Source organism: Scyliorhinus torazame, chromosome 16, assembly GCF_047496885.1.
Source record: "Scyliorhinus torazame isolate Kashiwa2021f chromosome 16, sScyTor2.1, whole genome shotgun sequence".
In the NCBI taxonomy this organism is placed as follows: Eukaryota; Metazoa; Chordata; class Chondrichthyes; order Carcharhiniformes; family Scyliorhinidae; genus Scyliorhinus; species Scyliorhinus torazame.
The window spans coordinates 11,435,941-11,461,553 of record NC_092722.1 but is presented as its reverse complement, the minus strand read 5'-3'; the positions used below and the strand labels follow the sequence as shown (position 1 = coordinate 11,461,553).

The following is a 25,613-nucleotide window of genomic DNA, read 5'->3' as shown; positions in this document are numbered from 1 at the left end:
AAGGATATTGTTAAACTAGAAAGAGTGCAGAAGAGATTTACGAGAATGCTACCATGACCTAATGGTCTGAGCTATAAGCAGAGGCTGGATAGGCTGGGACTTTTTTCCCTGGAGCGTAGGAGGCTTAGGGGTGATCTTATAGAGGTCTATAAAATAATGAGGGGCCTAGGTAAGGTAGATAGTCAACATCTTTTCCCAAGGGTAGAGGATTGTAGAACTAGAGGGCATAGGTTTAAGGTGAGAGGAGAAAGATACAAAAGAGACCAGAGGGGAAGTTTCTTCACACAGAGGGTGGTGAGCATCTGGAATGAGCTGCCAGAGGCAGTGGTAGAGGCGGGTACAATTTTTTCCTTTAAAAAACAGTTAGACAGTTACATGGGCAGGGTGGGTATAGAGGGATATGGGCCAAATGCGGGCAAGTGGGACTAGCTTAATGATAGAAACTGGGCAGCATGGACAAGCTGGGTCAAAGGGCCTGTTGCCACGCTGTAAACATCTATGACTCTATGACAACTGTAATAGCGCCGCACAATAATACTGTACACTATCAGTTACGGTACAGGGAATTACATAGCGTGCGTAGCACAGAAGACAGCCATTTGGCCCAACAGGTCTATGTGAATGTTCATGCCCAACATGGACATAACCTTTGATTCTTCTCTCCTTCATGCATTTTTCTAGCTTCTCCTTAAGTGTATTAATGCTATTCACCCCAATGACTCCCCGTGGTAATGAGTTCATATTCTATCCACTCTCTGGGTAAAGCTGCTCCTGCTGAATTTCCAAAGGGGTTTATTAGTGGCTTCCTTATATTTACAGTCCCCATGTCAGGCACAATTAAACTGCTCTGATGGAGGAACACCTACCGCTGTCCTCTCAGCTTCCCTCTCTCGCTCCCGTTCTCGCTCTCTCTCCTTTTCCTTTTCCTTCTCCTTCTCTTTCTCTTCTCTGGCCTTCTGCTCAGCTTCGCGCCTGGCCTTTTCTATTACTTCTTCCCTCTTCTTGGCCAGTTTTGACCCTTGCAGCGGTACAAAGTACAAATCTGACCGGGCACAGGAATTGTAGCCACGATCCAAATGTTTGATGAACCTAAAATGAAACACAAATGATTAACAGGGAAATGGAAACATTGCTGAAACAAAATGGAAAGATCGCTGAAACAAAACCGGAGTTTTTCCATCATGTTTATTCCATTCTGCAGAATGCAGCAAATAGCATTCAAGCAGAGAAATCTTTTTGCAACAATAATTATACACAATAAAAAAAGATACATTTTTAAAAATGCAGTTTGCATTAAATGCAGTTTTCATTAAATGCAGTTTTCATTAAGTGCAGTTTTCATCATATGCAGTTTGCATTAATCTTCTAAAGCTATCAGAGAGTACAAAACAATACCTGGCTGACTGACTGGCGTGGCTTGGTGCACTAACAATTGTCGGTTCTGGAGAAGGACTCCTGTTTGGAGATGGTGGTGGACTATCTGGTTCCTCTGGCTCATCCTGGACTTCCTCTTTAATCTGAATGCTAGTCATCGTGGCAGGAGCACTGGTTGTACTGCTCCCGGCGGAACACATAGATGTAACAATGGAACTTGTAGGCTGAATAGTAGAGATAGGTGCAACACTGGACGTGGCAGATGCTGATGAAGATGCAACGGCAGGAGCCCCGGATGGGATGAACGAATGTTGGGCATATGGCGGCTGTGAAGGAACTTGGTGAGATACTGCTTGAGGATGAGATGCAGTCGCCGGGAGGCTCTGAGCTTGGGTTAATACTGGCGGTTGAGCAGGAGGAGGCTGAATTTGTTGAGTTTGAGGCATTAGTTGCAATGGAGGTGGATGAACAGAGGGAGTATGATGGGTGGACAAGGAACTCAACGGTTTCAAAGCTGGAGGAGGCGGTAGATTTGAAGGCATTTGTGGGAACGGAGGCGGCCCTGCAAGGTGGGTTGGTGGTTTGTGTGACTGTGGGTTGGAAATGGGATTAATTGGTGTAGTGGGTGGTGGCTTAATATGAGGCATAGTCACTGGAGCAGGTGGCAAAGGCTGCTCTCTTGGAGGCTGTGACTGTGGCTGCGCTTGAGGTGGTGGTAGAGGCTGAGCTTGCACTTGTGTGGGAGTGTGTTGTTGTGGGTGTGTTGCATTTGGAGCCTGGGCAGAAGCCTGCTGTATCTGAGGCTGCGGAGGATTAATGGAGAATGGTGGACCTTGCAGCTGATGCTGTATGTGAGGCTGTGTTTGCAGAGAGTGAGGCAATGGTTGCACCTGAGCGTGTAGCTGAGGCTGTGTCTGGGGAAGAGGTTGTGATTGAGGTTGTAACTGTTGTTGGATAGGAGGGTGGGGCGATGTTAGCCGCTGGGGATGAAGCTGTGGCGCAGGCTGGATCAGTGAATGAGGTGGTGTCTGACTTTGTGGCTGTGAAATGGGGGACAATTGTTGAGAAACTGATACAGCACAGGAAGATGCTGGAGGGGGCATTTGTGGCGGCTCCAGTGGTACTAGTGGCAAAGAGGCACATGGGCTCTGATGTACTGGAGGCTGAGACTGTAATACTTGTTGCTGTGCGGAGGAATCAGAATCACTCTCATTGTCCCTTGGGCTTGGTATACTTGGTGATGTGCTGCGATTGTCCTGGTCAATATCCTTTGGATCGCTACTTCCTTCATCATTAACACTGCGGCTGTCTGAACTCTCGCCTTCGGATGGTGAATTTGGCCGACTGATGTCCTGTTTATGAATAAAAATACAGACAATAAGTTATTGAATACTATTTACTGAACCTAACTAATGATCATAAAGCTTAAGCATAATTTTGGCTTTTATCAGATATACAGAGCTTGAAAACAATCACTGTATAATTAACATACTATTTTCAAATTCTATCTAAGAAGGGATTACATCACAGTGAAGTGTTTAATTAGCTAACACAAGTGAATTTCCCATCAGTATATTCCACTGTGAAGACAAAGCTGACACTGTCCAGTTTATAGGAGCAAATGTTCTGCCAGGTTTGGCATAAGAAGCACACAGCTCCTACTTTCTTGACCACAGATCCACAGATGAAACAGCAAATAGAAAGTTCAACAATTGAAGTCAACCGCAAATCAATCCAGCCACATAGCGTTAGCTCTTTTCCCTCCCTACCGATGCTGCCAGACCTGCTGAAATTTTCCAGCAGTTTCTTTTTGAATCCAGCCACATATAAGTCTTCTTAAAAACAAAGACTTATGACTCAGCTTCTCTCCACAGATGCTGCCTGACCTGCTGAGTATTTCCAGCATGTTTTGCTCAGATTTTCAGAACCTGCTTTCGTGTTTATGGTCCAGCATTGCTCTGAAGGCCATAGAGTTAATTCCATTGTCCTGAGGATTCTGTCATGTGAGAGTACTTTTAAGACATGGATGTTTAAGCAATGTACCTTTAAGAAAACAGTGATGGTAGAGAGTGGGTGGAGCTGAGCAGTTCAGCCATTTTGAAGTTGCAGTTTGGAGGAAAAGAGCTTGGGGAGTGTCTGTGTTTTGCAGTGAGCTGGATTTGCTGTGATCTCTGCCATGAAAGACTATCTCTGGATCATTTGGGTGATTTAAACTCATAATAGTAAAGCTTTTAACCTGATGTGATTCTGTTTAAAGGTGTTAAGTCTCTTGGAAGTTTGAAGGAACATTTTGAGGAATTATTTACTGTTGTAATATTTTTGGAGTTATCTTTGAAGTAAGGGGTGTTAAGAGATCCAATGTTTATTTAAGATGTTAAGTTGAGTTCATGGAATAAACATTGTTTTGTGTTTAAAAACCCACGTGTCCATAATTGTAATCCCACACCCAGGGAACAAGCCACGTGCTAGGAAAAGCAACAAAAACATTAAAGGGGGAGGTTGGTTGAACTCCACGATACATTTTGGGGTTCTGAAAACACCTCGCCCATAACAATTCTCATTTCATTAGAAGATAAATGAAAACATACAATGTCATCATTAGCTTATCATTCCTTTCCTGGATAGAGATGGAAACACTGCTTTTTGAAGTTTGCCATAAAATGCAGCTGTCCAAGAATGCAAAATAAGAACATCACAGAAACCTGCAATAGGTTCACTAATTTTAAAAGTAAACTATTTGGGCCAGATATGCTGAAACTTTATATATGGCAAGTTAAAGACAGAAGTGCTAGCTGTTTGGTACCTTCTGTACAAGGGTACCTCCCAAGGAAACAATTTTGAAATGGTGTTTCAGATTGAACATCTCAATTTTCATCATCAGTGACTTACAAGTATTTTATTCTGCGAAAGATACATCACCTAGATTATCAGCAAACAACAAACAGATTTGCAAGCAGGAAGCTGATTATATTTACATACAAATATTAATATTTAAATTTTTAATGCAGGTTAAAATTTCAATCTGTGAGTTTACATTCAAAAGATGGAACTGCCTTTTCATCAACATAATTTAATAGCCACACTTTAATCAACTTGTCACTGTAACTAAAAAAATCTAATTAACCCAGATTTAATTTACAAAACCCATGTTTCAATGCAAATATGAAGCAGATGGTGGGCTTTTATCTTTCCATCGAAGCACTGCCATTTACCACATATCGACAGTGCCGAATCATGCTTTCTGTTCACCTGCAATAGGGGAGGCAGTGGTGTACTGGTATTGTCACTGGACTAGTAATCCAGTGACCCAGGGGGGCCAGGGTTTTTCATAGAATTTACAGTGCAGAAGGAGGCTATTCGGCCCATCGAGTCTGCACCGGCTCTTGGAAAGAGCACCCTACCCAAGGTCAACGCCTCCACCCTATCCCCATAACCCAGTAACCCCACCCAACACTAAGGGCAATTTTGGACACTAAGGGCAATTTATCATGGCCAATCCACTAACCTGCACATCTTTGGACTGTGGGAGGAAACCGGAGCACCCGGAGGAAACCCACACACACACGGGGAGGACGTGCAGACTCCGCACAGACAGTGACCCAAGCCGGAATCGAACCTGGGACCCTGGAGCTGTGAAGCAATTGTGCTATCCACAATGCTACCGTGCTGCCCAACTACCCCACTATATCCCACTACCACAGATGGTGAAATCTAAATTCAATGGAAATTTGGAATTAAAAGACTAATGATGATCATGAAATCATTACCGATTGTTGTAAAAAACCATCAGGGTCACTGATGTCCTTTAAGGAAGGAAATCTCTCTCCTTACCTGGTCTGGTCTACATGTGACTCACATGTAGACCAGACCAGCAATGTGGTTGACTCTTAAATGCCCTCTGAAATACATGCAGTTCAAGGGCACTTAGGGATGGGCAATAAATGGATGGCCCAACCAGTGACGCCCATGTCCCCCCCAAATATTAATTTTGAAAAAAAATCTATGATTTTTAAATCTATGATTTAAGTTTCCCTGACACAAATTTCTAATTTGAAATTGTAAATATATAAAACAGCAAGCTAGCCTGGGGAAATTTAAAGTTGCATTTATAATCATTTACAGGCTGAACATGACAAATAAAAGGAGAGGGGGGGTGTGTGCAGGGAAACGACAGCTCCATTTTAGAAGGTGAATTTTTTAGAACACTATCTCTGGGGCATCAGTTATATATACCTTTAAAACAATGTCTGCTTGAGATGGTCAAGGTTTTCCCGATCACATTCAACATTTCAAATATCTATACAGCTTATTGTTGCCAGCTGAGAATATAAGTATAGGTCATGCTTGAAGTGGCATTACAGAATCCATTATGAGATAAACCTACAATATCTGCTAACCCTAATGGCAGACTCCAGTCTAACTTCACTGCTGATGTGTTTTCTGTCCATTCTCTCGAACCAGTTCAGTTCATTAGAAAATGCACACGTTATTGCATATTTGCCCCTCACTTCGTAGATCCTTTAGAAAACCACGGACATAAAACCAAGTGTATCATCAGCATTATGAGCCCACTACATGTACTGACGACCCTACATTCAATTCAATAGTGACAATACCACATTGTTGAGCAATTAGAGCACAAATGACATCTTACAGCAAACAAATGTTAATTATTACAACAAAGTGCACAAATTGCTGAACATGTACAACATTATTAGTCTATTGTGAATGTCAGAATCCTGTCATTTCCCCAAGTCTGATGAATCAAATAAATTGATTCAATTTTTGTATATATAAGCGCCTATTCAGGCCCCAACAACCGAGGAGAGCGGGAATCGGATTAAACGGCTTGCCCTATGCAATTTGTCCAAAATGTTGTACTCCCTTCAACTAGACACTTGAGAGTTTAAAAAACAGCAAATATCATCATTCTTGAGTTCTGTCAGCTGGGAGTTCAAATTAATAACATAATAATTGCTGGTCCTTGTAAAAACACATGGCCACAGATGAGCCAAGAGGAAGACATCAGGGTTTTCAGCAGAAATGACAATGTGCCGTTTGTAAATGTGGCAAATGTTATTAGTAATTAGACTGTACATTTTGTCCAGATCACCTGCAGCAGCTCAATCCCGAGTCCCAAGGACCATTTTGTCTTTGGCTGTGCCATTGGCAATGATTCAAAAAGCTGCATTTTAGTGAATTTAGCTTCCAGCAGCAAAGATTAAGAAAAACTATATCCATACATCTCTCAATTGTAATATTATTTAGAATGAATGACCAATTCTGGAGTCATGGCTTTATCAAGTAAAATAGTGTAGTGTGGGACTACATAGGTACAATTAGTGTAAATGCTTTATTTACTCCCACTCTTTTGTCCAATCTGAGCTATCTTTTCACCTCTTACCTTCATGGTATAGCTGATTTTGGTTTTAAAGTTATAAATTTGGAGCTGTGCAGATCAGAAGGATCATTGGTGTGCAGAGTTAGCTGATCTTAATGAGGGTGGCGGTAGTGTTGCTGCAATAAGCCTCAACATGTGTGGATCAGGGAAGGAAGCACAAGTTAGCACTCGTGTTTTTAAATTGTTATTTAATGACCCCTGCTGATGAGAGAGAGAAAATGCGGGGAGAACAAGGTTGAAAGCGGCTGTGACATGCTCCATCCACAGAGCTGCAATCTAACACGGAGGCCCCTGTAGTAAATGAGGGTTTCCCTCCCAATGGACCAACAGGTAAATGCACTACCCGGAGTGGCAGTGAGTCCCACAGAGCAGGTGGGTGCTGCTGTTTGACCCTAGTTAATTGCCCTCAACCAGGGGAACGTTATCTACAATTGACCAGTGTGCCTGGCAATTTGATTTTGTCTATATTATAATAGTAGGGCTGGATTCTGACCACAATGACGAAATTAAAATGACAAGATTATTTTCAATTTTCACAGGTTCTGATTTTGACAGGTTGGAGTGGACCAGGGAGCAACTGCACAAAGGAAGAAATGGGTTAAATCTTAAGCGGCCCTTCTTTTCCCAGAGAAAAATAAATCTGTGAAACAGGATGCCAGATTGTGCAGGAGGTGCTAATTCATTCTGTAACTTCGAGAGTGAGCGGGACCAATTTTGCACTGTACAAAGGGGTGGTTGAGCCATAGCCCCAGATTAGCGGATATCGCCTTAGCAAACACAAAGAAAAAAATTGCAGGTTTTTAACCAAGGAGGAATTTTGATCTGGTTTCCACCTCTCCCTGGCGACCACATGGCACCTGGGAGGGCTCGGGACCTGATGCACGAGACATCACAACCTGTGGACCAGGTTACATGTCCAATGTTTGTAATTAAAAGGTTACTAATGGCTTTTGATGATGTATGGAAACAGGTTTGGAAATGGGGCACAGTGCTACCTTTAGTACACATTAATTATGTAATGATAATCGAGTATCAATTGATCTTGTGGCCAAGTGCATACCTGTGTTTTGGATTTCTTTGCATTTAATCTTTCCGATTCTTCTGTATCAGAAGCAGCCTTTTCTCTTTGGCGTTTGGCATTCTTTGATGGTGATGAAACATCATCCTTTGATCTCTATGGTTCAAAGACATGGAGGACAGCATTAGCACAAGTAGAACAAAACCATTCCTGAGTTAATAACAGGTGTAAATCAATGAAAAAAAACTACAGCATCGCCATAGTTTATTTTAACAGGAACCTTTTAAATGAGGCATTTTAAGGAATAATAACTGATTTGAACTTGGGGCACAATGCAGTATGGGCAGGATGAGTGATAAGCCTGAGCCATTTTAAGCTGCAGGTCCTTCCCAAATCTGGCAAGAGTCACTATCTTGGTGATGGACGAAAGTAGGATTTCTGATGGCAGGAGGTTACCATGGGGAACCCAAAGAAGATATTCTCTGACATCCAAGTGAGTTGGATTGGAAGGCAACTGTGGGTGGGAGAGGCCTGTGGCAGGGAAGCCAGGGGTCTTCTTCTGACTCCTGGAGGAATACCTCTCGGTCCACAATGAAATCATTACAGTTTTCAAAGCAATTACTCTGCTGGGTTCATGGAATCGCTACAGAAGGAGGCCATTTGGCCCATCGAGTCTGCCCCGACCCTCTGAAAGAGCGCCCTACCTAGATCCCCACCCTATCCCTGTAACCTAGTAACCCTACCTAACCTTTTTGGACAGACACTAAGGAGTAATTTAGCACGGCCAATCCACCTAACATGCGCATCTTTGGACTGTGGGAGGAAACACACACAGACACGGGGAGAACGTACAAACTCCACACAGACAGTGACCCAAGGCTGGAATTTAACCTGGATCACTGGCGTGGAGAGGCAGCAGTGCTAACCACTGTGCTGCCCTCAATAAAAAAAAAAAACTGCAGCATCTCCATAGTTTATTTTAACAAAAACTTTCTAAATGAGGAACTTTGAAGGAATAATAATTGATTCTTCTGGGTTCTTCTGGCCTGGGATACAACTGTTGCCAGTTTTCTCTTATCATAGGAGTGTCCCTTTAAGAAATGATTTTGTCTTATCACATGGCTTCAATGATATCATTGTGTGGGTGGAGCTGAGCTGTGGCTCGGGGAGTTGTTTTACTTTCGCTTCGCGTTTGGAGCTGGTTTGCGGCTGAGTTTTTATTTTTGTTTTCACATTTGGCTGCTGTAGGCTCAGACAGGGAAGTATTTTGGCCTGTCTCTCTATTTTCAATTTTAAAGAGTTATTCCAAGGAAGAAACACAATTATTATAGTTACCTACTGTTTTAGTGAAAATGTTTTTTTGGTTTATGGGATCTTGTTATTGAATTGGAACAGTTAAGGGGGAATTTATTAAGGGTTATACATTGATTACTCTAGCTGTGTAGGGTCTTTATGTTTGTAGTTGAGAGCCGGTTTAGCTCAGTGGGCTAAACAGCTGGTTTGTAATGCAGAACAAGGCCAGCAGTGTGGGTTCAATTCCCGTACCAGCTTACCTGAACAGGCACCGGAATGTGGCGACTAGGGGCTTTTCACACTTGTGACAATAAATTTTTTATTTTTTTTTTAAATTCTTACTGTGTGTGTTTCTACAAATGTTAACTAAATTTGCAGAATAAAGCTTATTTTTTGATTAAAAGTGTCTAAGAACTCTGTTGAATAACACCTGAAAGGCAGGCTCTTGTGCTTATCGTAACCAAAATCAATACAGTTATAGGTCAGGTGAACTCCATGATATACTTTGGAGTTTTCTAAACCCTGGCCCAGAACACTCCGCTGGGTCCAACACTGAGGGAAAGTTGCCTGACTGTGCATCAAGATGGTATCAGCATCTTATTTGCATCACAGGACCACAACGTTGCAAGCTGACGAGACCTCGGGGTTAAAGTGGTGGCAAGTGGGAGCAAGGTGAGTAACAGGCCCCGTTTTGAATCCCCACACGCAGTATTCTACTCAGATGCAGAGGTTAAAATCAGGACTGCTGATATTTTTCAGCAACGTTCTGATCCCCAAATTCTTTATTCAACCTGGCTTTCCAGTGCCCGCAGGTCCAAGTTCTTGCCCTACCCCTAGAAGAATGAACAAGAAAATGCTCCACTCGTTATCTCAAAGAAACATTATAAAAAGATTGTTTTTTAAGGGAGGGGGTTGAAAAGGAATTTGCATTTTCACCAAAGAACATGCCAGAGACAGTACACCACCAGCATATACGACTGATACAATACCAAAATGTTTGACCTCGCACAATTCGTCAACGTGAATGGCGATGTACGTTTGATGCTTCACTAGTTGATGAATCTTTGTAGCTTAGTGTCTTCTTTCCCACAAAAATATTAAACCGCAATTCATTTTGTGGCATTCAGACCTTTAAAGGAGACCAACTAATATATTTTTTCGGACAGGAAACACAATTACTGCCACACACTACAGTGAATGCTTGATTGTGATACAATTAGTCAGAATCGCAAGTTGTTACACAAAACCCGAACCAATAAATTCCAGTCTCATTTTGAATTTTAGTAGGTTTAAAAAAAAAAGTGGCCTGCAGAATAATTGAGGATGGAGATGTGTTTTCTGCCGTTTCTTAGAATATGGATGGCGCCAGTTCTAAAGCCTGTCTCTCTCTCTCTCTCTCTCTAGCCTCAAATCATGTCCCTTTTCGGTAGCTACGACAATGTAGTACGTAATTGCTTTCACTACGACGATTGTCAGAACATTACCTTGCTGGACTTTTTCATAGAGTCTGCTTTGCTATCATTACTGGATATGCTGGCAGCACTGGGAGAATTACGCCTGCTGGACCTGATGTCTTCATTGATAGGTGAGGCTCTACCGTCAGGGCTGGCTGTCTGCTTTTTACGACCACTGCGCAGTGAAGACATCTAATTGACAATAAAATTATTATTAGACCCTCATGGATTGGGGTGATTAATAATTCATAAGCGCTTTTATAACAGTGCTGGCTTCCAATTAATATTTTCTAGTTAATTACTGGTAAATGTTGGCGACTGAGATTCCATTCGTAATCCTTCTCCTTTTAATAAGAAAAACTGTATACTAATATTGAAGGTGCAGGCTTCCTTTCTGCCTGCACAGAGGAATTACATAATTACTTTGATAAGACCCCAGCTCTTATAATCTGAACACTTTGCCTAATCCTACTGTAACGGCCATTATCACTCATCCTTCTTTTTTTAAATGAGCAAAAGAAACCGATTGCCCAGGCACGTTTAACAGGAATGCTGTGTCGATTAGAATCAAAGTGTTTGTAAAGTGCAGCATATGGCCGTATGTTCTTCCAAGTGTCCACCTTTTTTACCACCTGTGACGAAGACAAAATGTTTCTGGCTGGAAAATAGAACTTGGCTTTTATTATTTTATTCGTCTTCTATCGATGTTCATATTGAATGACAATGGTTGCCCATAAATTTTAAATATAGAAGACGCAGAGAACATTTCATTTATGCTACATGGATAAAATAACAACACTAAATCATAATTGCTTGGGTGTCATCATGGCTGCATGATCGAAACATTTTTAACGTGAGGTGATGCATGTCGCTGCACGCTATACTACATCACAGGGCTAGGTTTGAGAAGGCAACAAATCAGGACACATGTTGGTGTTAAAGTGCATTGGGGGATTTCAGAGGATATTGGCAAACCACTCACCGCATCTGCATCTCATTGATTCTGCATAAATTTAGTCTTTTATACAAGTAAAAATGAAAGGAAGAATGAAGACTCATACCGAGCCCCGACTCCTTCTGGTCCTCATGCTATGTTTCCCACTGAGCCCATCTTCTTCTTCTTTCACTGGTTTAAACATAAATGGCGGTGGATCCACTGGTTTGTCGATAGGTGGTAACTCTGCGTATTTCTTGAAGTGAATCCGACACTCGGTGCACAGTAATATGTTGTCTCTTCCTCCGTGGTGCCAGTCTTTGGATGCTGAATTTAAAAAAAAAAAAAAACAATATATTTCTTTTACTACCTATCTAAAGAATGCAGTTCACCTTTCTGAACATCTCCCGCTGCAATGATCCAATCTGGTTAAGCATTGCTAAATATTTACAAGAATGGTGAAAAAGCTGTACAAATCAGATGAAGCGATTTTCATTTCAATTATTGTCACAAGTAGGCTTCAAATGAAGTTATTGTGAACAGCCGCCTGTTCAGGAGACTGGTACGGGAATTGAACCTGTGCTGCTGGCTTGCCTTGGTCTGCTTTAAAAGCCAGCTATTTAGCCCAGTGTGTTAATCCAGCCCCTCTTCTGATTGTAGCTCAGTAATGGAGCGTACTGAAGGCAATGTGCGGAACCATGAAATGATGAGACACTGAATTTTGATTCTCACTCTCTCGCCTCACCCATCGCCCGGCCCCCCCCATCACTTCCACCATCTCCTAAATGTGTTGCTCCTTATCTCAGCAATGTTGTCCTGGGGTAGCATGGAGTTCAGGCCAAACAGAGAGGGAGGAACATTGAGGGGAGTGTTTTTCCTCTAGTAATAATAATAATCTTTATTAGTGTCACAAGTAGGCTTACATTAACACTGCAATAAAGTTACTGTGAAAAACCCCTAGTCGCCACATTCCGGCACCTGTTCGGGTACACTGAGGTCCAATTCACCTAACAGCACGTCTTTCAGGACTTGTGGGAGGAAACCAGAGCACCCAGAGAAAACCCACACAGACACGGGGAGAACATGCTCCCCATGAAGAGACTCCGCACAGACAGTGACCCAAGCCGGGCATCGAACCTGGAACCCTGGCGCTGTGAAGCAACAGTGCTAACCACTGTGCTACTGTGCCGCCCACGATGTATATACTTTATATTGGTTGGACGGAATAGAAGTGTATATTAGTCCACATTATCAATACACCATCTTAATGCAGATAGAGTAACGAGTGGGGAGAAAATTAAGGTTCCCCCCCCCCCCCCCCCCCATCACATCTAACCTTTAGGCATTCCCTTCCATTACACAATCCTGTGAAAGCTTATGAATACAGAGTTTGATCATAGTTTGAAAACAGAATTTCATCTCCAGAATGGGGTTACAGAAGAAGGAGGTAACTGCTTCACTGGTTACTATTTCTATCTTTGCATTTCCAAATCAAATTGTGCTCTGCTGCCCATGCTACAGTAGAAAAATTAAGCAGCTGTTACCCCAAGGTGGTATTATTATAGTGTACGTTCTCCACAATACTAGTAACAGGAGGACCAGCTGAGACTGCCACTGAGTACTTCATCAGAACTGGGGAGAGGAAGACAAAAGGAATGGGCTTTGGGGTTTGTTTCTAAGTAAGCAAATCACGCCAGCAATATTACAAATTGGATACACTTGCGCAGGTTCTCCATCTATCACAGCAGCTGCGCCAGCATCTGCACAATGAAGCTGACGCCACGCAAGGCTTCAAAGGAGTCCAGTAAATATACGTTTAAGTAAAAACTTGGAGGTGGACCTTTGGCTAGCATCCAGCAATATTTAATTGTGTATATATTGTCACTTAAAAAAACCAGTAACTGGACTAGCGTCTGACATTACTTCTCAGAGCATGAACCATGAAAAAAATACATACTGGTGGTGAAACAATGGCGACAGGCGTAGCCCTTCAGCTCCTGTTCACTGTCTTCACTGTCAAAGTCATCCTCACTGGCTGAGCTGAGATCCACTGTGGAAAGAAATTCTGAAAATGAACTCTTCGCCAAACAGCTTGTGATAAATGTTTGCAGGCAACACATTTTATAATTTGGGTTAACATTAAGGCGCATTTGCATTTTATAAAGCTGTGAAAGTACATAACTAAAATTTTGAGCAGTGTTTAAAGTGCAATTTGAAACTAGGCTGTAGGATATTTGCAAGAATGTTTCCAGGGATGAGAAACTTCAGTTGTGAGGGTGGATTGGAGAGGTTGGGTCTGTTGTCCCTGGAGAGAAGGTGGCTGAGAGGAGATCTGATAAAGATGTTCAAAATCTCGAGGGGGCTGGACAGAGTAAATGGGGAGAAACTGTTCCAGCTCGTAAAAGGATCAAGAACGAGGGGGGCACAGACTTACGGTGATTTGCAAAAGAAGAAAATGTGATGTGAGGAAAAGCTTTTTCACACAACGAGTGGTTTGGGTCTGGAATGCACGGTCTGGAAGTGTGGTGGGGGCAGGTTGCATTGAGGCATTCAAGAGGGCATTAGGTGATTGCTTGAATAGAAACAATGTGCTAGGGTACAGGGGGAAAGAGCAGGGGAATGGCATTAAGTTATGATGCTCATTTGGAGAACCAGTGCAGACGTGATGGGCCGAATGGCCTCCCTTCTGCACCGTAACAATTCTGTGATATTTGTTATCCCAGACGTTAAAAAAAAAAAAGATTTTACTGAAGCTGCATTTTCATTCATTTAGTCAAAATATGCTTCTATACATTGTAAGTTTGTCACTTCATTTTATATATTTTTTTAATAAATTTAGAGTATCCAATTCATTTTTTCCAATTAAGGGGCAATTTAGCGTGGCCAATCCACCTACCCTGCACATCTTTGGGTTGTGGGGGTGAAGCATACGCAGACACGGGGAGAATGTGCGAACCCCACGCGGACAGTGACCCAGGGCCGGGATCTGAACCCGGGTCCTCAGCGTGTGAGGCATCAGTGCTAACCACTGTGTCACCCCGTCACTTCATTTTATTTGCCGTACTGGAATTACAGCTGTTAATATAAATTGTACAATTGTTGCCACAAAATAAACAGTAATGTATTGCCTTCCTTCTATTCAGGCCTTCTCAATTTGGAATATTTTCAGATGGTTTTACGGTGGGTCCCCAGAAGGGCGAAAATTTGGGGGAAAAAGTAATGGGAAATGAAACCCACACACAATTATGTCATTCTGAAACGGGATGTCTAGTTTTACATCATAAGTCAGTGAATGCAGTGCAAATGCGTGATTCGTTTCAAAAGGAAGTGTTATTTTTTGTGCAGCGAGCTCATTCAAACTGAACAGTCTCCAAAGCACAGACTCTTGTGCTAAACAGGGCAGCACGGTCGCATAGTAGTTAGCACAGTTGCTTCACAGCTCCAGGGTCCCAGGTTCGATTCCCCGCTTGGGTCACTGTCTGTGCGGTGTCTGCACGTTCTCCCCGTGTCTGCGTGGATTTCCGCCGGGTATTCCGGTTTCCTTCCACAGTTCAAAGATGTGCGGGTTAGGTGGATTGGCCATGCTAAATTGCCCTTTGTGTTCAAAAGGGTTGGGTGGGGTTACTGGGTTGCGGGGGATAGGGTGGAGGTGTGGGCTTGGGTAGGGTGCTCTTTCCAAGGGCCGGTGCAGACTCGATGGGCCGAATGGCCTCCTTCTGCAGTGTAAATTCTGTGATAAACATTTTACTATTTAATGCTCGTAACTATTTTGCATTAGAGCAAGAGTCAGAATTTCTGCTAACTACCAGCAGAACAGATCTTGGAAGAGTTCTCTCGTGTCCTGTAAACAAACTGAAAATTGCCATTGTGAACAAACAGCATTAAAAAATCTAACAGATACAGGATGCACTCTGCAACAACTCTTACTTCGCAACAACCACCCTCTTCCCGGTGAAATCTATAATGAAGGAGGAGACAAGTAAGGGATGTAATGGGAACATCATCTCCAAGTTCTTTGCGAAGTCACACATCACCCTGGTGCACACATATTGCTGTTCTTTCATTATCACTTGGTTAACATCCTGGAATGCCCTAACCAACATCATTGTGGGAGCACCAGGACCTTTTAGGGAAACCTGATTGGCAAATGCAGCCCTCTTGTCAGGATTGCCCAGGTCCTAGCAACAAACGAAGGAAAACTGGAAACCCCCCAAATGGGAATTCTCGCATTTTGTTTTAGAAAAAATGAAACAAGTACAAATGCAAGAACAAGATTTATATTCAAATAAAAATTCAACTTCTTATTTTGTCGCACAGCTGGCTTTTTCTTTTTTTTAGGTCTGTACTCAAATTAAGTTTTAATTTAAAAGAATAAATTAACATACCCGTTTGCTCACTTATGCCACTGCTTCATTAGGACTTCCGCACTGCACTTAATGGTGCTACAATAATCAATGCAATGTTAACATCCCACTCCTCAAATGCTTGGTCTTTACTTATCCACGTGGTGCAAATTTCACCAAAACTGATCGACTTTTCAAAATGGCGATCTGCTATCTGGTTAGATGTCACATCAATTCCATTGTAAAGCAGCAAGTTGTCACAATGCCGCAGGAATGATCACGAGTGAGGAATTAAGACCTCACACCATATATTTTTATTTAAAAAAAATAGAACTATCCTCATGGCTTTTTATAAAATCTTAAAAACTGAACAAATATTCTTAAATTGGCTAAATCTATGTTTGCTTGTGATTTCCAAACAAATGGAGCTGCATGGCAGTATCGGGGAAACTCGCACATCGTTATCTCTGGGGAGGCACTAATCATCCCCCGTGGGCCAAATTCAAAGAGAGCCATAACAAGCCCATAAATTGTTTCATAACCCTGGCTGGCCAACAGGAATCTGATCACCTGCTAAGACAAAGGTTGAGACGTTTATCAATCTTGGGAAGCCAAGTGAGGGATGTGTATCCCTTGTCAAATACAGTGCGGAGAGGTGGGAGTTTTGCACCATGGGCCTCTGGCTTGGGAAAACAGTAATATTGTCTTGTTGAACTGCAAAGCTCATTCTGCTGTTTACCGTCTAACTGGCAGCCTCACAGGCAATGAACTCTGCCTAGTTTGAGCTCAGGACCCCATCTGCGCTGCTTCTGCTCAACCATCTGTACAACGCCTACAATACTGGCGCATCCCTGCACGCTAATCTCATCATGTGAAGTCAACACCACCGGAAAAGTGAATTGCATAACATCAGTTTTCAGCCCACCAACCTCCATGAAGGAATACCTCATTGGACTTCTACTCTGGACTCTGGAACCCTTACGTGGGCCAATATTTATTTTTTGTGGCCTCTGCACTGTAAATCCTTCTTTTACCTATCCCTCTCTTTACATTCTGAGCGTGGCGGCAACATTGTGACCCTCCTCTTGTGTTTGGAGTGTGTGCAAATAAACTAACCCTTTTGAGTTCATCCTATCTCAAGTTTGTGGTTGGGTTATTCCTAGAACTGGACGATACAAAAACCAGAAGTTGTGAAAAATGCCTCCATTTTTGAAACAGTCTACAGATGGGTAGAAAGAGGAGGAATTAATGCTGTTTAAATCAACTGCCCTGCTGTCTGTGACACAAGTTTTCACCACATTTAGGTACAGGCTAATGCTGCTATTGTGTACTGCTCACCAGAATGTAGTGACTACACAAGAAAGGCACGCTAGCTCATCTAAAAAGTACTGTACCGAACTGCATACACAATTTCATAACACAGTAAGCACAGGCCCACCTTTGTATGGTAGTGTGCTGAGTTTCAGAGAAAGTTAGAGCATGAAGTGTGTGACCAGTTAATTTCAATAATGCTATTTATACTTGAAGTGACAAATGCATTTGTTCTGCATGTTCGTTTGTGGAATGTTTCGAACCACAAAAGTGGCCACAGTCACGACAAAAGTCTTGAGACATTTCACCCTGTTGCCTACAAGAGGTGCCCGACAGAATACTGTTCTCATAAATGGGGCACAGGGAGTGGTAACATTTGCATCATTCTCTGTTTTATCTTCAGCTGTCTCCAACAAATTTTTTTTTTTTTTTTTTTAAATATAAATTTAGAGTACCCAATTCATTTTTTCCAATTAAGGGGCAATTTAGTGTGGCCAATCCACTTACCCTGCACATCTTTGGGTTGTGGGGGCGAAACCCACGCAAACTCGGGGAGAATGTGCAAACTCCACACGGACAGTGACCCAGAGCCGGGATTGAACCTGGGACCTCGGCGCCGTGAGGTAGCAGGGCTAACCCACTGCGCCACCGTACAGCCCTCTCCCACACATTTCTAAATGCAAAATTGTTGAAAGGAACAGAGTTACATCATTGGCTTCTTTAAAATGCTTCTTTACAATTTACAGCATTTATTGTCCTAATGACAAGGTGTCAATGATATTTAATTAAGGCCATAAGGCCACACTCGGGTGTTTTTAAGAACTGGGTGCAATGGCTTAAGACTTTTGTCGTGACTGTGGCCACTTTTGTGGTTCGAAACATTCCACAAACGAACATGCAGAACAAATGCATTTGTCACTTCTACTTTAAATAGCATTCACGGAAAAAACATGGATGCTACCTGTATGTTTAATTTTCATTGCTTTCAATAAGTATTAATATTTGCAACACAAATCATTTTATGTCACTGAATACTGAGAATCCCAAATTTATTTCTAGAATTTGAAATGCAAATAAAGTATTTATGTATTTTATGTGCTGATGAACATTCTGATGCAAGAACTTAACGGGTCAACTGGTGGTTAACTATTGAGAAATGAAACAACTGTTGTGGTTTAAGCTGCAGCCATTGAATTGTTTGAAATTCAAATATTTTTTTACTTTGTAAGTCTAGGCTACTTTGAGCCATCATATTTTTCTCAGCTCATAGTTGTCAAAATTCAGAATCTACTCTGCTAATTAGAAATCAATCTAAAACAACTGGCTGGAACGGTTTGGATAATTAGCTAATTATATAAATTGTCCAGTCCCACAAGCATTCTGTCTTCAAAAGTCTAAGCGACAATCAATTCGTGAGCAGAACTTACAGAATTCACCAGATGGTGGTCGAGATGGATTCACTGGGGTTGTTGCAGTACGTGTTTTAATTCTTCTAAATACCGCCTGTCTGCGATGTCTACGATGAGCACGAGAGCTGGCTGCTTCGGGAGTTTTTTTCCAATAGTAATAAAATGTCACCAGCTCACCCTGTTAAAGAAAAAAGAATGCTTGGTCCATAACATCACTTGCACTGAAGCACCATTCTGGATCCCAAACCTTTTGACATCTTGCAACCACTACCACTAATGGATACAAATGAAAAGCCTGCTCCAAATTTCATTTTGCACGCAAAACATAATTTCTATGCAAGCTCAAAGTGCCCACTGCAGAATCCCAGTCTATAAGTGATTGATTATCAGGTGGAAATTTAACTGGGGATTATTTTGTGTTCTTAATCATAGAAAACACATCGGAAATAACCATTCAGTGATCATTAGTAATCTCTATTGGAAAGTGAACCCATGAATTTCGGTTGAAATTTAATTGGCTTCCACTGTGACTTTCTTATCATCAAATAGTCTGCTGAGCCTCAGGGCTGGAGACTTTCCCAAGAATCCTTCAAACAAACCTTCACAAGTTGCCCTCTTCAGTAGAGCAAGTTGAAAAAAATAGGTGCAAAAATACATATGTCCGAAACCACCAGGCCTCTGCATTTCTATTGTTTAATGATTTGTATTCAATATGCAGCAACTATAAACACTCTACAGAAAACTCTCTTCGTAATCAGGAAAGCTTTTCCAGTATTATGTGGTTATGAGTGTAATACTCAAAAATGCTAAATTATTCCCAGGCACCGAAGATCAAGTATTTTGTGCTTCATTTTCCTTTGACAGCATAAAATAGATGGAAAATATAAAGTGCAGGTTGTGAATAGAGCTTCAGAATGAATTTTTCATTTAACCTCTTTTGTGATATAAAATTTTCTATTTTCGTCTTGCACGATTGCCTTCAGGGTTAACACCGCGGTGCCTCCTTCACAATCTGCTACGATGTGGGACTAGAGATACAAATTCTGTTTCTCTAGTTCAAAAAAAAAATCAATGAAATCTGAGGTACTTTAGGGCTTTAACAGAAATTTCCTTCACGTACTGATGGCCCGGAGGCTGCAGACCCAGAAGAAACTGAGAGGTGCATGCGCTGCCCAGTTTTCAGAAATTAATTTTTTTACGGGATGTGGGCTTCACTGGCTCGGCCAGCATTTATCGCCCATCCCTAGCTGCCCGTCCAAAATTAGGTGTGGGCTCCTGATACAGGTGTCAGGATCCCAATTATCTCGCTTAATGGGCATAACGTTTGTTTCAGGTGGGTACCCTGCAAGCTTAAAAGTCGCTGACTGCCAAATTAGCAACTCACGGGACAGATCTGACATGAAAATTGATCCCTACAGCAGTAGCATTTTATCCAAAAAGAAAACAAGCACACTGCGGTTCCGTTTATTCTCCCAGCAGCTTCACAAAATAGCAAAGTGATTGTTTGCGGGGATGATGATGCTCATTCCTTTTTCTTCGCTCTTCCTCCTTCCAAAGTCAGTAAGAACTTTGTCTTGAACACGAACTCAAAGCAGGTGGTCACTCCTGACGTTTAATTCCAGCGATGGCAATATAACTAAACACCCTGCCCTGTGTGGCTGATCAATATCACTTGTTTCATGCCCCCTCCTCCCTCCCAAACAGAGACAAATTCCTAGCCCATTGACTCGCTCTGGCCCATGTTCGCGTGGAACACTATTAGCCACCAGTAACTCTAATTACGCCAAAAATCTTCCACAGTAAACCCTCATACTGTACTCACAACAGTGATTTAGCTTTCAATTAAAAAAAAAACCCCAATAAGTGTTAAAAAAATCTTCATTACCCTCCTATAAATCCCAACTAAGCTGATTTGATGGTGAACTGAATGTAATCCCAGCACCTTTTGTGCAGGGTGTAAGAGAACAAAGCAGGCAGAAGAAAAGACAGAGACGGGATTTGAAAATCCAGTCCAGATTTCATTAACTATCCTGCTTTGCATCACTGTTCAGGGATTAAGAGTCCATGTAGGTTGAAGTGCAGTGAATCAAAGGGATTAGGAACCACACACTGAAAACTGGATGGGCGGCAGTGATCATGCATAAACAAAAGAACATGCCGATCTGACTGCAAAAAGGAACAAATGGGAGCAAAATGGTTCCTAGTTTCAACGTGTACATAGTCAATTGAACGTTAATCAAAACATGCTTCAAGTCTACAGTGACCAAAGCTACTCTGAAAATCAATACTTTGAAGCAAATCATCGATCAAAGATCCTTTCTTCAGAAGTCAACCAAGCAAATAATCTCCTGCTTTTCTGCGTGCAAACTAATACGCATAAATGTTATTGGCAAGAGCAGCTTGTAATGATTACCAAGTTTCCAACGCTATGCAGCACAGCACATCATTCCCCTATTTGTCAACTTGGTTTCCTGTCCTGCCTCTCATTTCTGATTAACTTCCGCGCTCTAGTTTCAATATGTGCATAGCAACAGCCATTGTTAACTGAATAAAATGTTAACCACCTTACGCGAAAGCACCTCTTTACCACCCAACCTTTATCAGCTCCATGAGACATTCAATGCACAGTATAAGCACCGGTTGTATTTTTCGCACAGTGCCAGGTTATGCTGCCTTGGGTAAACAAAGGTTTAACACCACGTAGGGGCCCATATAGTTTACAACCAAAAACAGTTCTGGCACAAATTTTGGCTGATACATTCATCATTCCCCACTGCAAAAAATTCAGAACCAACGCAGTGATATTAATCCCCCAAAAATATGCACCATGGGAATTGCATTTGAGGTTATAGCCTTAATTGGACACAGTGATATTGGGGCAGTACAGTGGCACAGTGGTTAGCACTGCTGCCTCGCGGTGCTGAGGTCCCGAGTTCGTCGGTGTGGAGTTTACACATTCTCCCAGTGTCTGCATGGGTCTCACCCCCACAACCCAAATATTTGTGCAGGTAGGTGGATTGACCACGCTAAATTGCTCCTTAATTGGAAAAAAATAATTGGGTACTCTAAATTAAAAGAAACAAACAGAAATGGACACAGTAATATTGTCCTGAGGTTGTGGCACTGATCTCATTCAGCTCATTTTATTTGAATTTGTTTTCAAGTTACATTGCAAACATCATGTACTTTACATTAATGATGTGCATAGTACACAAAACAGTTATACGGTTGTGGGTATACTGTAGACAGTGGTGACTGCTTCAGAAGCTACTTACTGCAATTTGCTGAGTGCTAGCGGTGATGCTAATGTTGGTTGCAGAAAAGCACCAGTGTGTGAATTGGCTAGCTTTTTCTCAGTCCCTCGTGGCTCTTCCACCAGCAACAACCCCACCCCCTAGCCGCACCACTAGTCCTTGTGCTTTTTTGTTTATACTTATTTAAGGAGTGTTGATGTTGCGGTTATTGGTTGTTGGCAACAGCCCAGGAATACAGACGAAATCTGGAAAAAACCTCAGCTGGTTCTAACGTGGTAAACACATAATTCTCTCCGACCCCCTGGATTACTTTACGCAACACCCAAATTCATAGCACCAGCAGTCTGCAACAAGCAAAAGCACAAGCGCTATTCCCATATTGGAACTTCCCACGGTCAATATGAGCCAGTATATTTCAAAGATATTGTAAACAATACACCAGCCTGCACATTTACTTCAGAACCCTACTGGGACTTCAAGGTTCCATGGGCACAAGTATGAGGGGCTAAAGCCTTTGGCCAGTGGCTTTGTTTTAATCGGAGCTTTGACATCAATTGCTGTGCTCTCACTTTTGTGTCAGATGCTGTCAACAAAGGATGCAAACGAGAAATCAAAGTGAGGGTGTTTTATCGGTTTATACCGTGTAGTTCCCATTGAGGAGAATAGGAACATCAATAGCCCACTCTAATCAGTTCCACCATTCAATTAGGTAATTACTGATTTGTATCCTCACTTCATCTACTCACTTTGGTTCTTTAACTGTCAATAACGTAACTTAAAATCTATCAATTTGAGTTTTGAAAGTTTCAATGCCTCCACAGCATTTCTTGGGGTGGAGGAAGGGAAGCTTTCCAGGTTTCCAGCGCCTTTTGTGACAGAGTGCTTCCCGTCAGGGTTCCTGGGCAGCCTTTCTCTCATCAGATTATATTCTCTTGTTCGCGACCCCTCCCACCAGAGGAAATAATTTCCATCAACTCTTTTTTAATCATCTTCACCCTCACTCCTCAATCTTGAGACACTTTGGGAAATCAGTGTCCCTTTTATTCTGTGAATGACAAAAATAGTTCTGTATGGATAATAATATTTCAGGAATGGGGGTGTGCAGTGTTTCTGATTTAAAAAAAAAAAAATTTAGAGTACCCAATTTATTTTTTCCAATTAAGGGGCAATTTAGCGTGGCCAATCTACCTACCCTGCACATCTTTGAGTTGTGGGGGCGAAACCCATGCAGACACGGGGAGAATGTGCAAACTCCACACGGACAGTGACCCAGAGCCGGGATCGAACCTGGGATCTCGGCACCATGAGGCAGGAGTGCTATGCACTGTGCCACCGTGCTGCCCGTGTTTCTGATTTTAATGAACCGGCAGCACCTGTGTGTTAAACGAGTCAGATTTAAGTGATTTGGAAGCCAATATAATGGTCAAAATTAAGATCAATTCAACACACGTTTAATTTGGTTAAAGCCAAACTGTTCCAGTTCAGCTCTAGTACAAGTCTAGTTTGCAAGATAATTTAAATTTCATATAGAACATACAGTGCAGAAGGAGGCCATTTGGCCCATCGAGTCTGCACCAACCCACCCAAGCCCTCACTTCCACCCTATCCCCGTAACCCAATAACCCCTCCAAACCTTTTTGGTCACCAAGGGCAATTTATCATGGCCAATCCACCTAACCTGCACGTCTTTGGACTGTGAGAGGAAACCGGCGCACCCGGAGGAAACCCACGCACACACGGGGAGAACGTGCAGACTCCGCACAGACAGTGACCCAGCGGGGAATCGAACCTGGGACCCTGGCGCTGTGAAGCCACAGTGCTATCCACTTGTGCTACCGTGCTGCCCATATGAGGAAAGGTAGCTGGAAGACCAATAATTAACTTTAAAGGAAAATCACATTGAATCACTGGACACGGAAGAAAAATGTAACTATAGTTCAAATGTTTGATTTAGTACAATACTTCTGAACATAGCACAGCATCCAAAGTATTTCACAATTGGGAATCGGGTTCAAGCAAGAACAGAAGAGAAAGAAGGGAAGGTGGTCAAATGTGTTGTCCAAGAAATGAATAAAGAGGATGCTGCAAATACTCAGCAAGTCTGGCAGCATCAATGGAGAGAGAAACAGGGTTAACATTTCAGGTCGGTCACTGGTCTGCTGAGCATTTCCAGCATTTATTGCAGATTTTCAGAATCCACAGTATTCTGCTTTTATACTGTCGAAGAAGTGGGTTTTAAGGAGAGCTTTGAAGATGGGAGAAAGAGTGCAGCAAGACAAAGTGCGCATATAAGATGACCAATGGCCCGGGTATCAATGATATAGGGTGGGGGGGAAGGGACGTACAGCAGGCCAGCGATGGACGAGAGAGAACAACAGGTTGAAAAGAACCGAAGAGGAGGATGACCGATGAGAAGGATGAACACAAATTGGTGTTTTGGGCGATACAGAGTGGAGCTGAGACATCATTTGAGAGAAACACTGGAAAAGTTTGAGACTGGAGTTGACAAGGACGTTAACAAGGCAGGTGAAAGGTTGGGTTGCACAAGAGTTGAAGCTGTTAAGAAATCAGTTCTTCCGATGGGACTGCACACAGGGTTTGGAAAGTCAGCTGAGAATTCCTGAAGGAGATGGAATCTGGGGCAGGATTCTACAGGGTCAGAGTCAAACAGAATAACTTAATTCCTGCCAATGATAGGCCATAAGATATTCTGGGTCTTCCACAACTTGAAATGTTGATTTCTGGCAACAAATGCAGAGGGGAAGCCATTGCAACTGGTGCATTGGCAAATTTGTGACATGTATAGAGCAGACCAATGGAGATGGACCGCGTGGTAGTTACAGAGGCTGGACTGAAGGGATTCCAACAGGAAATGGGAAAAAGGGGTGAGCGCAAAATTGGGTTTCAGAACCTGACAATGGAAATTGGCAATGGGGCAATGATTACATGCCACAGAAAAAATCAGGATAGGCTTTTTAAGCAGTGGAGTGTTAAACACAGTTTTGAAAGTGAGGGAAACCCTTCTAGAGGAGTTGTCACTGTTGGGGAGGCTCGTGAACATCAGGCGGAGGAGAAGGAGCAAAAATGCATGGGGTCTTTCAGAACAAACTGAATTAGCATTTTGGAACATTAAATTCATGGTTTTAAAATAAAAATTAATCTTTATTCATAATGGGCAAGATTGTTTTTATAGGGTTAGTTTTGTTAATTAGATTAGTCTGACATTCCACTAGCACAGGCCTTTTATCACACAAGCTATGACTGTAAGTCTGCCTACAGTAAATATTTTTCTATTTATCTGCTCCTCATTAAATCCACAATCCCTTCGTCCCTGCAGAACATCAACCTGACATCTGTCAGGGTCACCCTATAAAATATACATAGGCAATGCTATATTTAATGACAGCAGCTTCGAAGGATGAAAGATCGTCTGTAGACGCAGCTGAAGTGGTTTAACAGGATCATCAGTTCTGTCTCTGAATCTCCTAAGGTGATAACTAAATGACATTAGCTACAGGAAAAATCTTTTTGCAAAATACAGAAGAGATTTGCCTGGAAATAGCAGGAAAAAAAACCTATTTCTCCAAGGAGATACATAAAGGCTGTCAGCAAAAATACAAAAACTCTTTTCTAACGCCTCATTTTTTTTTACTCTTCAAAGGGCTAGAGAGTTATATTGTTCTCCACCAAAAGCAACATCAAATGAAAGACAAAAAAAAAATCATTTTATGCCTTTATGTGGGCTGCCAACTTTATTTTAAAAGATTTCTCTTAAGGGTACATTTCCCTCCTTCTACTAAGGTTGCTTTAAACAGTGGACAC

General features: G+C 42.1%; 1 protein-coding gene across 13 annotated transcripts in view; it reads right to left on the bottom strand.

Annotated features, from left to right (window-relative positions):
• The window catches only part of rerea (arginine-glutamic acid dipeptide (RE) repeats a), a 708,059-nt gene that overhangs the window by 38,545 nt on the left and 643,901 nt on the right, over positions 1-25,613 (bottom strand). For 12 of the 13 annotated variants that reach the window (XM_072477931.1, XM_072477930.1, XM_072477934.1 and 9 more), the window contains 7 exons: positions 18,556-18,715; positions 13,432-13,524; positions 11,602-11,801; positions 10,571-10,732; positions 7,836-7,949; positions 1,396-2,726; positions 867-1,089 (listed from right to left, as the gene is read on the bottom strand). In XM_072477931.1, the coding sequence (XP_072334032.1) occupies positions 867-1,089; positions 1,396-2,726; positions 7,836-7,949; positions 10,571-10,732; positions 11,602-11,801; positions 13,432-13,524; positions 18,556-18,715 (2,283 nt within the window). The remainder of the gene's footprint in view (positions 1-866; positions 1,090-1,395; positions 2,727-7,835; positions 7,950-10,570; positions 10,733-11,601; positions 11,802-13,431; positions 13,525-18,555; positions 18,716-25,613) is intronic. The other variant, XM_072477940.1, reaches the window with a different exon arrangement.